The sequence below is a fragment of the Morone saxatilis genome, unplaced genomic scaffold, assembly GCF_004916995.1.
Source record: "Morone saxatilis isolate NCDOM2014 unplaced genomic scaffold, NCSU_SB_2.0 Contig18, whole genome shotgun sequence".
In the NCBI taxonomy this organism is placed as follows: Eukaryota; Metazoa; Chordata; class Actinopteri; family Moronidae; genus Morone; species Morone saxatilis.
Genome location: NW_023339740.1, coordinates 25,030,350 through 25,043,962, shown reverse-complemented (window position 1 = coordinate 25,043,962; position 13,613 = coordinate 25,030,350). Strand labels below are relative to the sequence as shown.

At 42.9% G+C, this 13,613-nt stretch overlaps 2 protein-coding genes across 2 annotated transcripts in view; one reads left to right on the top strand and one right to left on the bottom strand.

Annotated features, from left to right (window-relative positions):
- tasora (transcription activation suppressor a) overlaps positions 1-10,042 on the top strand; it is a 21,497-nt gene extending 11,455 nt beyond the window's left edge. Inside the window, exons 20-28 of the mRNA XM_035661792.1 lie at positions 749-1,072; positions 1,290-2,692; positions 3,248-3,376; positions 4,614-4,773; positions 5,034-5,142; positions 5,406-5,584; positions 5,686-5,835; positions 6,650-7,421; positions 7,832-10,042. Coding sequence (XP_035517685.1) covers positions 749-1,072; positions 1,290-2,692; positions 3,248-3,376; positions 4,614-4,773; positions 5,034-5,142; positions 5,406-5,584; positions 5,686-5,835; positions 6,650-7,421; positions 7,832-8,321 — 3,716 coding nt within the window. The 3' untranslated portion in view covers positions 8,322-10,042. The remainder of the gene's footprint in view (positions 1-748; positions 1,073-1,289; positions 2,693-3,247; positions 3,377-4,613; positions 4,774-5,033; positions 5,143-5,405; positions 5,585-5,685; positions 5,836-6,649; positions 7,422-7,831) is intronic.
- Positions 10,043-12,245: 2,203 nt separating this feature from the next.
- The window catches only part of ccdc66 (coiled-coil domain containing 66), a 14,612-nt gene continuing 13,244 nt past the window's right edge, over positions 12,246-13,613 (bottom strand). The window contains 2 exon segments of the mRNA XM_035661790.1: positions 12,246-13,135; positions 13,176-13,205. Coding sequence (XP_035517683.1) covers positions 13,014-13,135; positions 13,176-13,205 — 152 coding nt within the window. The 3' untranslated portion in view covers positions 12,246-13,013.

Sequence of the window (13,613 nt, the reverse complement as noted above, 5' to 3'; positions counted from 1 at the left end):
ATACATGATGACTAATAATGATAATGAATACGTTTATCTATACGACTATAATTGATACCCGTAGATACTATTATGAATTACATGATACTTTTAATCATAATATTAATATACTAATAATATAAATAAACAAGGAATACTAGATAACTAATACCTATGAGAGTGGAGTTTCGGAGGGGGCGGTGATATTACTATACTATAACTTATACGCATATGATTGAGTGGCGGACTGTTATATTCTTGTATAAAATAAACTAATTACATTTTCCAGGTTCATACTCTGGCCACAGCACTCAGGATTAAGGCCAGACTGACATCAGATTCACAAACTAGAACAACTGCTAATATACTATAGGAAATAAAAGGTTCTAATATAATTTTTTGGTAAACAAAATAAATTAGTTTGCATAAGTTATTTACTACTATCAGTGGCTTGCTATGCTAAGGTATTTGTAGTAGGCAGCTCTGACCAGGCTGCAAGAGTCACAGAAGTGGACCAGACAAGAAAAGTGAAAGTGAACTCTGAAACTGGTGTGTTGCAGGGTCTGTGGTTCAAGAACGCGGTACACCCAGAGAGACAGAAACATCCCTCAGGTAACCCCCGCTTCCAGCACAAATTACACACGGGCAACGGATCATCACCACAAACAACCAAAACCTTCAAAAGTGATAGAGCCCATCCCCGTTCCCCTGAGCACACAGTCCCTCTCGTCCCTCCCCCTTCGATATGCCCGTACCCCAATGGTCCCAGCCCTCTCCCTCCCCCTCCCAATTGCCCATAATCACCACCCCACCGACCCCAGCCCTCCCCCTTCGCCCTCCCAATGCCCGTCTCCAGAGCCCAGTCCTCCCCATTCCCTGTCTCAGTGCCCGTCCCCGGAGCCTAGCCCTCCCCCTTCTCCCTCCCAGTGCCCATCTCCACAGCCCAGTCCTCCCCCATCTCCTTCCCGATGCACGTCCCATGAGTTCAGCCACCCCCCCTCCCCCTTCCGGTGCCGGTCCCCAGCGCCAAATGAGCTCAGCCTGTTTAACAAGGACCACAGTGGTGCTAACGAGGAACGTTTAGCCCCCACAGGTAACCTCACTGTGCTTTTAATACCACAGTTCTCACTGCCATGTCATGGATATTTCACTGTATTTAAAATGAAAATTGCTCCAATTTGAACTGTATCTGCTAAAGCCTGTTTGAGAGAAGTCAGAAGGACTACTTATTATTCAGATTTCACTGTAGATACTATCACAGCAGTATGTATCTATTGTGTTTATAGTCTAACATAGTCTGCCTCCTGCAGGAGTGTGCAAGGACAAAGAAGAGAAACCTCAGGGCAAAAGAAAGAAGAATGAAGAGCCATCCATCTCCATCCAGCCATATATCACTCCAGCTCCAGAGAGGAGGACAAACTTCTCACTCCCAGCACCCACTGAGCGAGAGAAGGAAGGTGGAGAGGTGAAGGAGGTGCAGGCAGAACCTTTAGTGAAGGAAAAAGAAACTGAGCCAGTTGAGAGAATGCAAAAGAGAGGAAACAATGAGGGTGAGCTGGAGGACGATAAGGTGGTGAAAATAATTCAGGTGGCAGGTAGTGAGAAGGAGCAAAAGGGAGAAGCGAAGGAACTGGTAGTTGGCTCTTTGTTTTCTCCATCCATCTCCTCACCTCCTCCTCGTCCCGTCCGATGTATTGACAGCATCGTGGACAAACATCTGGGCAACTTCTCCTCTGAGATGCAGCTCGTCCTGCAGGAGGAGAGCATTAATTACAACTTCCCACAGTCCCCACACTCCACTTCAAACACAGACGCTACAGCACTTCAGCACACACTCCCACACACTCCCATATCTCAGTTTTCACATTATGTGTCTTTCTACAACCCCAGCCCCCCTGTCCAGGACTATGTTAGCTCCCTACAGGACAGCATTAACAGCATGCTGAAAAAGTTTGGTGAGAGCTGTCCGAGACAGAAGGCTGCCACCAGCCGGACTCACACCGATGCGGCATTGGCTTGCAAAGTCAGTGCTTTTGTGTCCAGCATCAGAGCAGCTAAAGCCAAAACAGGCGGAGAGGATGACGATGATGAACTGACAGCTGCTGACGGCGGTGCTTCAGTCAGTCAAACTCCTGCACTCTCCAGAGGAGGTGAAGCGTGGCAGCCACATACAATCCCCACACCTGATACTACAAACAGCAGGAATACCACAACTTTTCACGTCACTTTACCAGTTACTACCTCTGCGTCTGGTTCTGTCTACAAGCCTACCAACACTGCCGTCCTCCATCCTTCTCCTAACATGTCCCCGCAGTCCCACTGGACGCCACAGCAAAGTCGCACTTTAGAGACTAACAGAACAGTCGCTCATAACATGAGACAAACGCAAGAAAGCAGCGTCACCAGGACTGTGCAGTGTACCGCTGGTGTAGAGAGTGGGAGTAGTCTTGGAGCTACAAGTTGTGAGGGGGCTTTGCCAGGGTTCAGCAGTGTATCGAAGCCCTCGACAGAGTCATCGCACCCCTCCGAGCCGGTCTCCGGGCCCAGCCGAGGCCCCGCTCCCCCAGCCACAGCCCTGAGCTCCCTGATCAGCCAGCTGCAGCCAGAGGTGTTCAACAGCCTGGTGGAGATCATCAAAGACGTCAAGAGAAACTCCCTGCAGTTCTACCTCCACAGCACCGAGCCAGAGGACCGGGTGTATGAGGACATCAAGGTAACTTATCAGGCAGAATAGTTCAGAGTAAATGAATAATAGACCTTTTTCACAGCAGCCATTTTTGACATGAAACACAGGTGTTGTATTGTACTTATTAAGGTTTTGTTCCATTCAGGTCAAACAGAGTCAGGATGCTGCTATTCTGCATATTAGCCCACTAGAAAGGCCCTGTACACTAAATAGACTGGGACCTTAATTAAAATCATATGTAACACCTGTGTTTACCCAATGTGAAAATGGCTGCTGTGAAAAAGGTCTATTTATTAAATATATTATATTGGTACATATACATGATCTTTATTTCATCTACAGTCTACCGTTAATCAGTCCTTCATAAGTGAATATTAATTTAGAGGAAAATAGTTAGGAAGGTAATTTCATCCCAAATAAACAAACATTAATAAATAAATAAATAAACACAGACACCAGTGATCTGGTCCCACAGACTGGAAAGTAATGGCAGAGATTTATAAAGAAACGAGGTATTACTGATGTAGACTGGTTGTATATTTGTGTAAATTCAGTGTATGTGTGCGTGTTCTTCTGTTGTAGGAACACCTGTTGAAGCAGGGTAACGTGGAGCAGAATCCCACGGCCTTTTTAAACCAAGAAAACTCAACAACAGTCAACAGACTGATGGTCATCATTAAAAACAAAGACATCGCTGAGCACATACACAAGGTAACAACTGATTCTGTTTCTGTGTGTCCTCCCTGCTGGTGACAGCTAACAATGTGGATGATCCAGGTCTCATATGAACAAAGTCCCGATTGTTCTGAAGGTTACATGCACGTCCCAGGAATGAATATCACACGATGAGTCTTTGATCTTTTCGTATTGTTAACTTAGTGCTCTCTGTTGGTTTTCACTTTGTCAATCTATACTTCAGTTTTGTTCCTCACTTGCAGTTCCCCAGGGCGTTCAGTAAATGTTCTGTTGCTTGGTGTTTGTCAGCCTTGATTTGACAGGTGGGCTGCAGTTTGTTTTCCCTCTAGGACCGTGTTAGCTTGCCAGGTGTTTAGTGTCTAGCAGTCACTCAAAGGTAGCTGCCCCTAACCAATAAACAAACCAGTGTGGTTAGTTTGGTTCCTCACCGCAGTGACGAGGCACTGCCAGATGGGTGTACTGACTAATTGACTTGAGGCCCTCTGGGATCACCCTAAACCCTCTCGTCTGTAAAGGTGCAGGAGCCTCTAGGCACTCAGATCAGGTCTTTGTCTGCAGCGACAGTGGCAGAGAAAGTGGAATGAGTTGTCGCCCCCTAGCTGATACAGCTGTTGTATGCAAGTTTCAGTTCCTCTGTGCTGTTGTGAGCAATGCAAAATCCCCTCAGAGCACATATGTTGACATTTGTGATGTGTTTCCTGGTAACTGTAGACCATTTTAGCATTAAGCAGTTATGAAATGTTATGAAATCTTCTTAGTGAGCTTATTGTTCTTGTGTTGGTGATAGTTTTATCTGTGTTTTTGTATTTATTACATAACCACGATGAAATACTGACTAAAAACATTTATTGTGGCTTCCATTTAGTTTTGCTTTTGCCCCTATTTTTTTCTCTTCTTCTCAAAGAAATCTCTTGCTGATTTTGGTAGTGAGGCTTTTATTTGTGTTTTGGGACGATCAATAGAGAGAATTCAAACCTGTAACAGTTGGGACACAAGAATACATAAGTTTGTTCATATGAGATCTCAGTCTGTTCAGTGCTGAGACACATCTACTTTGTGTACTGGTTCTGGAAGGACTCCACTATGATTGGTTTAGTTACCGCTATCGTAACTTTGGTTAAGTTGTCGTCTTGTTTTTCATGCGGACAGATGCACAGTAGACTAATTTACTGAGCGTTTAATAGCCAAACTGAAAGGGGACAGACAGGAAGTGTGTTCATGTGTTCATGTGTTTTGTGTTTGAACACATCAGGTTCCAGGTCTGGTGTCTCTGAAGCGACACCCCACTGTGGTGTTTGTGGGAATCGATACACTGGATGACATCAGGCACAACAGCTACAACGAGATCTTTGTTTCTGGAGGCTGCATCGTTTCTGACGAGTTAGTCCTCAACCCAGACTACATCACTCACGGTAGGTCAGGGTTTGAATCCAACAGCAGAATCAAACAATCTGTTTCTAGTTCACTTACTTACTTTCTTCTTACACTTCTTAGTCCCACTTAAAACATAAAACTGAGAATCTTATTTTCAGGAAATACACAAATAATGTATTATTGTGGTGGAAATATTTTGTTTCGTCAGGCCTTTTGTAAATTATGAGACATGTTACTTACGGTGGACTTGTTGTTTGTATTTGAACTGATGTGTTATTAATGAGATGTTGTTCTGCAGATCGACTGGCTGCACTGTTGATGCTCCTGGAACAGCACAGTTCTCCAGAGAGCGTCTGGAGGTGGAAGATTCACTGCAAAACCCACAAGAAATTAAAAGAACAAGCCAGGTACTGATCTGATTCTGTGTCTACACTAATAATGGAATATGTTTAATGACTTATAACCGAATCTACAGCTGCACTCTTATACTGCATTGAATTGGACTTTATTAAAGCCCCACACAGGCTCTCCCAGGAATGATAAAGACAGTTTACGTTCTCTCTACTACACCCTGCAGTTGGATTGCAGATCATTTGGGCTCTGAACTATTTAAAAGTACAGACAGGGAAGTAGGTCTTCTAAGGTGTGTGTATGTTCCTGTTGTTGTCAGGTTCAGGAGAGATGCAGCCAACCTCCTGGACCTACTGTCAGCCTATCAGAAGCGGCAGATCGTCGAGTTCCTCCCGTATCATCACTGCGATATGATGAACCATCAGTCACCTGACCTGAACTGTCTCATGGAGCTCCAGGCCCGATACACACAGTATCGACACACTGTCCTCTTAACCGGTACGTATGTGTCCGGACCAGTGTTAATCAATACCAGTGATTACCTGATTGGGTGGTGTAAAGTGTAGCGATGGTGTTACTTCTCTTTGTTTTTCTATCAGAGAGTCCTTTTGAGAAGTTTCCCGCCTACTCCAGCGGCGGCATCATCGTGGCCAGTGTTGACAAAATTCTACAGGACTTCACCAGAGTGGTCGGTTACCATGACATCAAGGACAAGCAGCCGATCGTAGATGACATGCTGTCTCCTAAAGGTCAGCTGTGGCAATTTGACATATTTTATTTAAATTGTAGAATAAAAAAAAAAAGACATTGCTTGATTATATCAGTGTGATGTTAAAGCACAACCATCCCGACACACTGAGTTTAAATGATCATCAGCGTCAACGTATAATTCTTGAAGACTCCAGACTCCATCGCTTCAGCATTTCACTTCTATATCACTGGTTCTGCAGCGAAACTGTACATAGTGAGTCTGGCAGAGATATCCTCATCTTCTTCCTTTGCAAAAACCTTGTGCCTAAATTACCCACAAAAAGAAGTTGCCAAATGAGTGTATGATGATGAATGAATGATCTGCACCAGCTGATGTGTTTACTGCTGTTCACTCCTGCTTTACCTCGTCTGTGCTTGTGAAGAATCCTCCGTATCTGCACCAGAGAGCGTCTGTCTCTGTTTCGCTGCAAAGCAGGAGCGATTGTCGATAGACTGAACAGGAGGTGTCCTGTCAGGTCGGGGAGATCCTGAGTACTTCTGGTGCTGTAAAAAACGAGTGTGTACTGAAGTCTCAGTTCTTGTGACAAACCTATGCAGTAGCTCTCCAGAAGACCTGTAAACAGACTTAAATGTGTAAAATCTGTAGTTTTTTTCCCCTTTTAAGTATTCATCAAGTAGTCATTTGAAAGTGGCAAATAAATGTCTTTGCATAAGTAGCTAGCGTTACAAAACAAATCGTTAAATTGGGACCCAAAAAAAGCTCCAGTCTAGATCCTCCTGCTGCGTTCTCTGATGTCTCCCCACTTACTGTCGTCTCCTTGTGTTTTACTCCTTGCTCTCCTCTGTCCTCAGGTCTGGGCAGGCAGCTGAGTCGCAGTGACTCTGTGTCGGGCTCTGAACGCTCGCCCTCTATCTTCCCAGAACACATCCGCTCCCTCTCACCCCATGATCAACCCCAACATCTCCTCCAGCAGTCCGGCTCCGGCCTCCCCCTCCTCTCACATCTCTCTGACCAGCTTGTCCCCGACGCCTCCTGTAAGGAAGGGGTGCCGCACCATTCAGGCACAGACTTTGAGGTTCTTCGACTGGCCATCTCACAGTTACGGGCTGAACGCCAGGCGCAGCTGCAGCAGCAGCAGCGGTTCGACTCCCAGGCAGAGTTGAGCATCAACCCCCTAAAAAGATTCCTTCCCAATCCTGTTCATACAGGAAGCCGACACACCAGTCCTGTTTTAAGTCAAGGAGGCGCTTCTGAGTCGGTCACTCCTGGTAAGAAAGCCGTGGCAGCCACTCTGGAGTTGATCCACTCAGACCTGCAGCTGGGGCTGGGCGAGGAGGAGGTGAAGGCGGGCAGAGCAGAGGGACAGAGGAGTGGAGGAAGTCAAGGAGGAGGAGGAGGAGGAGTAGAGTCTGGAAATCAGAGAAATCCCAGTAATGGCGACAAGTCGAAATCTTTGTCCAATCAGAACACAGCTGCAGGGACGGGAACAAATATCCTGACAGACTCGACCAATGACGGGAGAGAAAAAGATCAACAAGCAGAATCTGTGTTTCCCAAAGCAGCTAAACATAGTGCAGCATCTGCCAGTACCACAGCTTGTCCTGTAGAGGGCGACAGATCAAGGTGAGTAAACGATAACGGATTACACTTCAGTTGTAACATTTAAACTGGTGAACAAGGTCGCTGTCATTGTCATCCTGAATTATAATTTATAGGCTGATAAATAACATCTCAGTCCCTCAACTGGTTTGTCTTAAACCGTAAACATACAATATGTAATTACATATCAAAACAATAACAAAAGATGAATTTGTATGCTGTCATGATACTGGGGATCATGGGAGTTGTCTTCACCATCATTGCAGTCTACATTAAAGACAAAATAAATCGGTGTTCCCTTAAAAATCAGTGTTTTTAAGAGTTATAACGTGATCTCATTAAAACCTGCAACTGAGCGAATACACTGCCGTTCATCAACTCCTGCAGTTCGCCTGTATGTTACAGCTGAACCTCTTCCTGTTTCCCTCCTGTAGAGACACGCAGTCGGGCCAGGAGCAGCCAATAAGCGGAGAGGGAGCACCACCTGGCAACAACAGCAGCGTGGGACCTGCCAGTACCAGCAAGGTAACAGACCAGGAGGACGACCCTGTTCCCCGTTTACAACAGATCCAGCAGCTCCAGCAGAGTCTGTCCCAGCGACAGCAACCGCCTCACAGCCAGCAGCGGGTCCAAAGCCTCCTGCCTCCCCCCCACATGCAGCCCCCCCACCTGCATCAACTCCCCAACCAGCCTTTCTCCCACGGCCCCTTCCTGGCGCCCCTGACTGCAATGGGAGGTGGCCTCCTGGGGCCCACGCCTGTCTGGCCAGGGGGTTTGGGCCCCGCTGGCCTGGTCTGGGGCTTCCAACAGGGTGGCAGGGACTATGCTGGTTCTAGACTGCTGGGGGGGTACCACAACCCTGCAGGTCAGGGCAGCAACAGGTACAGAGGGGGGCAGAGAGGAGGGGGCTTTAACGGGATGTAGAGCCATCCAGTTTAAACTACACCAGCTGATTAACCCAGGTAACACTCCTCTCTGACCTCTACACACCGGCAGCAGGTTTAGGAGGGGGAAGAAAACCAAAAACTAAACACCCAGACTGTGCAGAACCTCATTGTAGTCAAAGGAAGAGGCTGAAACTGTGCATGCAGGCTCCCATAGGTCTCTATTTATGTGTGATGTCCAACCCTGATCCAGGACTGTCACATGTCACAGTTCTGGATCTCCAAGAGTCTGGTCAGTCGGGTTTGTGAGATCGGTTACAGAAGGAATGTTGAACTCTTTTACTATCATAAACAATGACACATTTTTACAAAAACAAAGATTTCTTGGTGAGGCTGTTTGTTGACCTCTTACAGTTTGTTAGTTTATCAGTGAGGCAGCAAATCCATCCAGAATGAACCCAAACAGAGAAAACTGAGATCTACTGTGTGGGTTGCGTTCAGATAGCTCAGAATGAATGTTTTTCTTTCTTTCTTTCTTTGAAAAGGTGAAAGTCCTAATTTGCACTGACTTTGATAGAAGGGACGTTTCTTAGTTGTAGTAAATCGTGTTGTTTTGTTACCTTTTAAAGCCACAAAGATTATCTCCCATCCAGTGAATATATATTGTTCAGTATTCTTCCTGTAGCCAATGTTATGAACCTGTGAGTGACTGAAATGTCTCATGCTCTTCATCAGACAGCCCTCTGACTCTCTAATAAAATGTAGATAACACCTCTGAATGCCCCCTAAATGAACACCCCTCTTCGGTTTGATGCCAGTAAAAATAAACCCTCACACAGCAAAGAATCAGCTGCTGTAGAGTTTGGACGGTTAGTGGAAACCTACTGTTTGTTATCTACTGTAACCACTACCTGTTCACCCGTTAGTACTTAAAGAAGTCACATGTAGAAGGCCAAAAAAAAAAAAGAGGAAATGCCTCTACTGTTTCTCTGCCATGTTTTCAGATCTTTTATAAAATCTCACTGAACGAGATCAGACATGTACATAAATACATTCTCAACTCTGCCTCATAGAGACCATGTTCTGTCTGGATCAGCGGTCTCCCGTTTAATTGGTTCAAGTGAGTATGATTAATCTGTTTTGTCTCTGTACACCGCTCTGATTCAGAGCATTGACTGAAATGTTCCTCTGGTGGGATTTTCTTTCTTGAATGCACCCCGCCCTGTTTGTTTGGACACTTTTTTTGGACTGGCTGTGTTTTTCACACTGTGGAACGATAGATAGTTGTGTATTTGGGTGCAGGAGGGGGGCGGACTCTGAATGTTTCTCGAAGAAACCCTGAAAGTTTATTCCAGCAAATTCATCTCTTAAAAGGTACCTTTGACGATGTTTTCTACAGTGAAGAAACATAAGCTGCTCATTTGTTCTCTTTGCCTCGTGGGAGACTCCGAGACGCAACCTGGTTTCTTGAAGTGGAAACTGAGACAATGGAAGAACTTTAATAAAAAAAATAAAAAAAAACCCTCTAAAGGAAGAAGATGGACGGACTGCCTTACACGTCTTCCAGTGGACACTTTATGTCTTGTTTTTTTTTGTACTGAAAGTTTAATTTGTTCCCCTGGGAGCTGTTTGTGTTTAGTTTGCTGTTGTATGTACAGTAGGAAGTGACTCTGTAACTGACTGGTTTTAACTTAAAAAGTCATTTTTTATGTTTTTTTTACATCAGAGGTGTTTTGTATTAAAACTTGCTTGCGTAAACCAGCGAGTTTTCCCCGAGATTTTCTTTTACCTTGAGATCGAGCTGCTGCGTGACGGAAACGTCAAATCATTGTGCGGGCAGCTTCAAGTCCTCGTGACACGGGACTATAATCTGAAATTATTCTAAATGTATGAACGTTGTTTTAGAGTCTACATTAAAGCATACCTTTATTTCATCGTTAATATAATCTAAAAACAGTGTTTCTCAATATAAAATGTTAGACTCCCCAAGTTCCACCATTATGAACAGACATTAAAATACAGTAGGGTAGGCTGACTCTATTCAGCTACTGACAGTTCACACAGGCAGCAGGTTTATTCCTCAAAGGATTATTTATTATTGACTGAAAGGAACTGGTTCAAGAATTTGGTGGAAAGGGGAAACTCCTAGTCCACACTTCCCCTCACAATAACTCCTGTTTGTAGCTTCAATTGCGGTGCTTTTGAACATTTTACCTCCTTTTACTATCTTGCCTTCACATTTTAACTCAAAACTGTAAGCGTGACTACATAGCAGGCTGATACTGAAACTAAATATTACAGGAAATGCACAATTTATTTCATTCAAATGATTGTAGTATTTTTATCGTTCAAGTTTAGAGGGATGTTTAGAGGGAGCTCACATACCACTGGTGGTAAATCTAAAATACACATTTTTACCCTGTTAAAGCAAGATATCTATTTTGTGGGAACAAGATAATAACATAAGATATACAGTTGGTCTCACACACACACTTAGGTCTTAAAAAGTATGTAGCTACCCTGAAAATGAATATGAAACATACTGACTGAGGTCCTGAAGAGTCAGTCATCGTTGTTCTGAGGCAGAAAAAGAAGGTATTTGCTCCACAGGAAGTTGCCTGAAGACCTTCAAAGTACCTCAAACTGGTAGTAGTGGTACTACATAGTACTATGTATGTATCTGCCAACACCTGAAGCCAGAAGCAAAGATTTTCTACATGAGGCCTTCAAAAAACCAGGTCAGTCAATACAGTAATGAAGTGAAACAGGGCTGCAATAAATGATTATTTTTAATATTGATTACACTTGAGTTTTTTAATTAATGATCAGTTGTTTCATTAATAAAATATTAGAAAAATGTCACAATTTCTCAAAACCCAGGTTGATGTGTTCATATTACTTTTGTCCAACAGTCTTAAACTAAAAGTTTACACTGACCGTTTATAGGGATTTTCTTGCCATTTTTTGCTTAAACCAATTGGTACAAGAATATGCTAACATAAGATAATTTAAAGTATAATGTAATCTTTTTAAAAAGATCTCCTATTTTCTCTTTGCTGTAAAATGTTGCTGTTTGTTATCAGTGAGTAAACTCAATGCTTCCTCTGTCTGTTTCACAATAAAAGCCTTTCAGCAGCTCGGGAGGATGTGTTGAGCCTAAAAGTGAAACGTCGGATTGTCGACTTCTTCATAGTGAATTCACCCTGAGCCCGGATCTCAGCCGCTTATGGTGAGAAAATATAAAAAAACACTTGATTGGATTCTATTAGACACTTAATATTTAATCACTTCTGACTGAGCTCCTTGACTTTTATTTATTTAATGTTTATTTACCAGGAGAAATTCACAATATTGTCCAAGATAAAGCTAAAAGCTAATCCGTAGTGCCTGGGTCAGGGGTCTGAAAACTGTATATCACACTATTATATTCTCTTCTTATGAGGGGTCAGGACATAACAAATGAATAATTTCATGTACAGACCATTTTAGTGACGTGGAGTTACAGATAAAAGATCAGCAGTAAATCAAAACCTTACAGTCTGTAAGAAACAGACATGATGAATGTTAACAGTGGATTCTAACACTGGTGTATAGCTACTGTAAATCAGATCTTAATTTTACAACCTGACTGCTTTAACATTTCTACCTGTATAATGTGAACAAAGTATAAACCCAGATAACGTTTGACCTTTCAGACTCATAAATACTGGGTTTGTTTGTGGACCTGAGAGCTTGTAGGATTTAATGCTCATGATCCTGTGAAACTAGAGCAGTTTCATCAATTAATATACTTCATTTGTTAATGTATATATTTGTAATAGCTTCTTAAACCAGGTGCTTCACGCTCTGTTGGAAGTAATACAGTAATACACTGTGGCTTTAACAGTTAAGTTGTGTTTGCATCATTGTGTTCAACCTACATCCTGTAAGTTTCCAAAATAAAATAAATCCAAACAAAGTGCAGTTGTAAGAAATGTGAAGGGTCTCAGTGCACTTATTTATTCTCAATTATTTATTACACTTACAATAAATAAAAAAAATACACTGACACAATACAAACTTTAAAAAAAGATACATTACAATAACACAGACGCTCCTCGTCCAGCAGGAAGCTGAAACAAAACAACTTTGATTCATGATTTAAATAAGTGGACTGTCCTCTGTCCCCGACCCCCCGAAGAAGAATAAAAGGTGACGGTAACTCTCAATACCTGTTTGGTACTGTGTCATTCTTTTAGAAAGTGCATCAAAAACAGAATTTTAAAATACAATCGTCACAGGAAATATTACTCGTCCACATAAATTCAGTTAGTGAGCAGGAGAAAACATGAGCGGTACTTTAGTTTCATTCGTGTTGTAAAGGTGTTGATGTGAGGTAGAGCTGATGGAGCAGACTTAAAAAGGAAACACTGAGGTGTTTGTAATCAATCAGTCAAAGTTAAAAGTGCTCGTGTTGAACCTGCAACTCACATTCCTGTTGTCAGAATTTAAAAACATTTTAAACTCAGGTCTGATCAGACAAAGCAAATGTTAGTTACTGTTACTGTAGTAAATATAACCTCCAAAGTAAAGAATCTGCTGCAGTGGTTATTCAAGTGAAACGTAAACCCTGTACGTAAACTCACGCTGCGGCACTCGTCCAGTTTCAGAGGACACTGCTGGTCTTCTGTTGAATGTTCTCCATGACAGCTGGTTGAAACATTCTTCATTGTCAGCACACACAGGTCAGAGGTCATCGGAGCTCGTTGTCATGGCGCTTCAGTAGAGGATTCAGATCCGTCTCCAACTCCCTCTGCTTCTGTAATAAACCCTGAAAACACACAAACATTCATTGGTACATCTGTAGGATCCTTACTGAGGGTGCACATTTTCATCCTGTTGAGTTCACCTTCACATTGTTTATGATGATCAGGTTTTAGGAGCATCCTGGTTATTGATTATAGATGATTTATCCTGGTTTCAGAAACCTGTATCAGCTCTTATTCCAGTTAAATCTACACATCAACATCTGGTTCACAGTTCAATATAAATACAGATGTTTTCTGCTTTTGGTTTAACAATGTCATACGGTTAGAAGATTTAGGGCTACAATAAATAATTTTACTGTCCAATAATCAGTCAGATATGTTTTTATTAATAAATGGGTAAATACAATTTCAGAAATAATTTATAAAATTGCCAATCACATGTTCTCAGAGCCCAAGACGACGTCTTTAAAACCCAAAACTATTCAGTTTACAGTCACAGAATAAATCTTTACATTGGAGAAGCTGGTTTTTGGATGAACTTTCTTTGACCTCTTAGTTTTCATCTTTTCCTCGGTTTGTGTTTT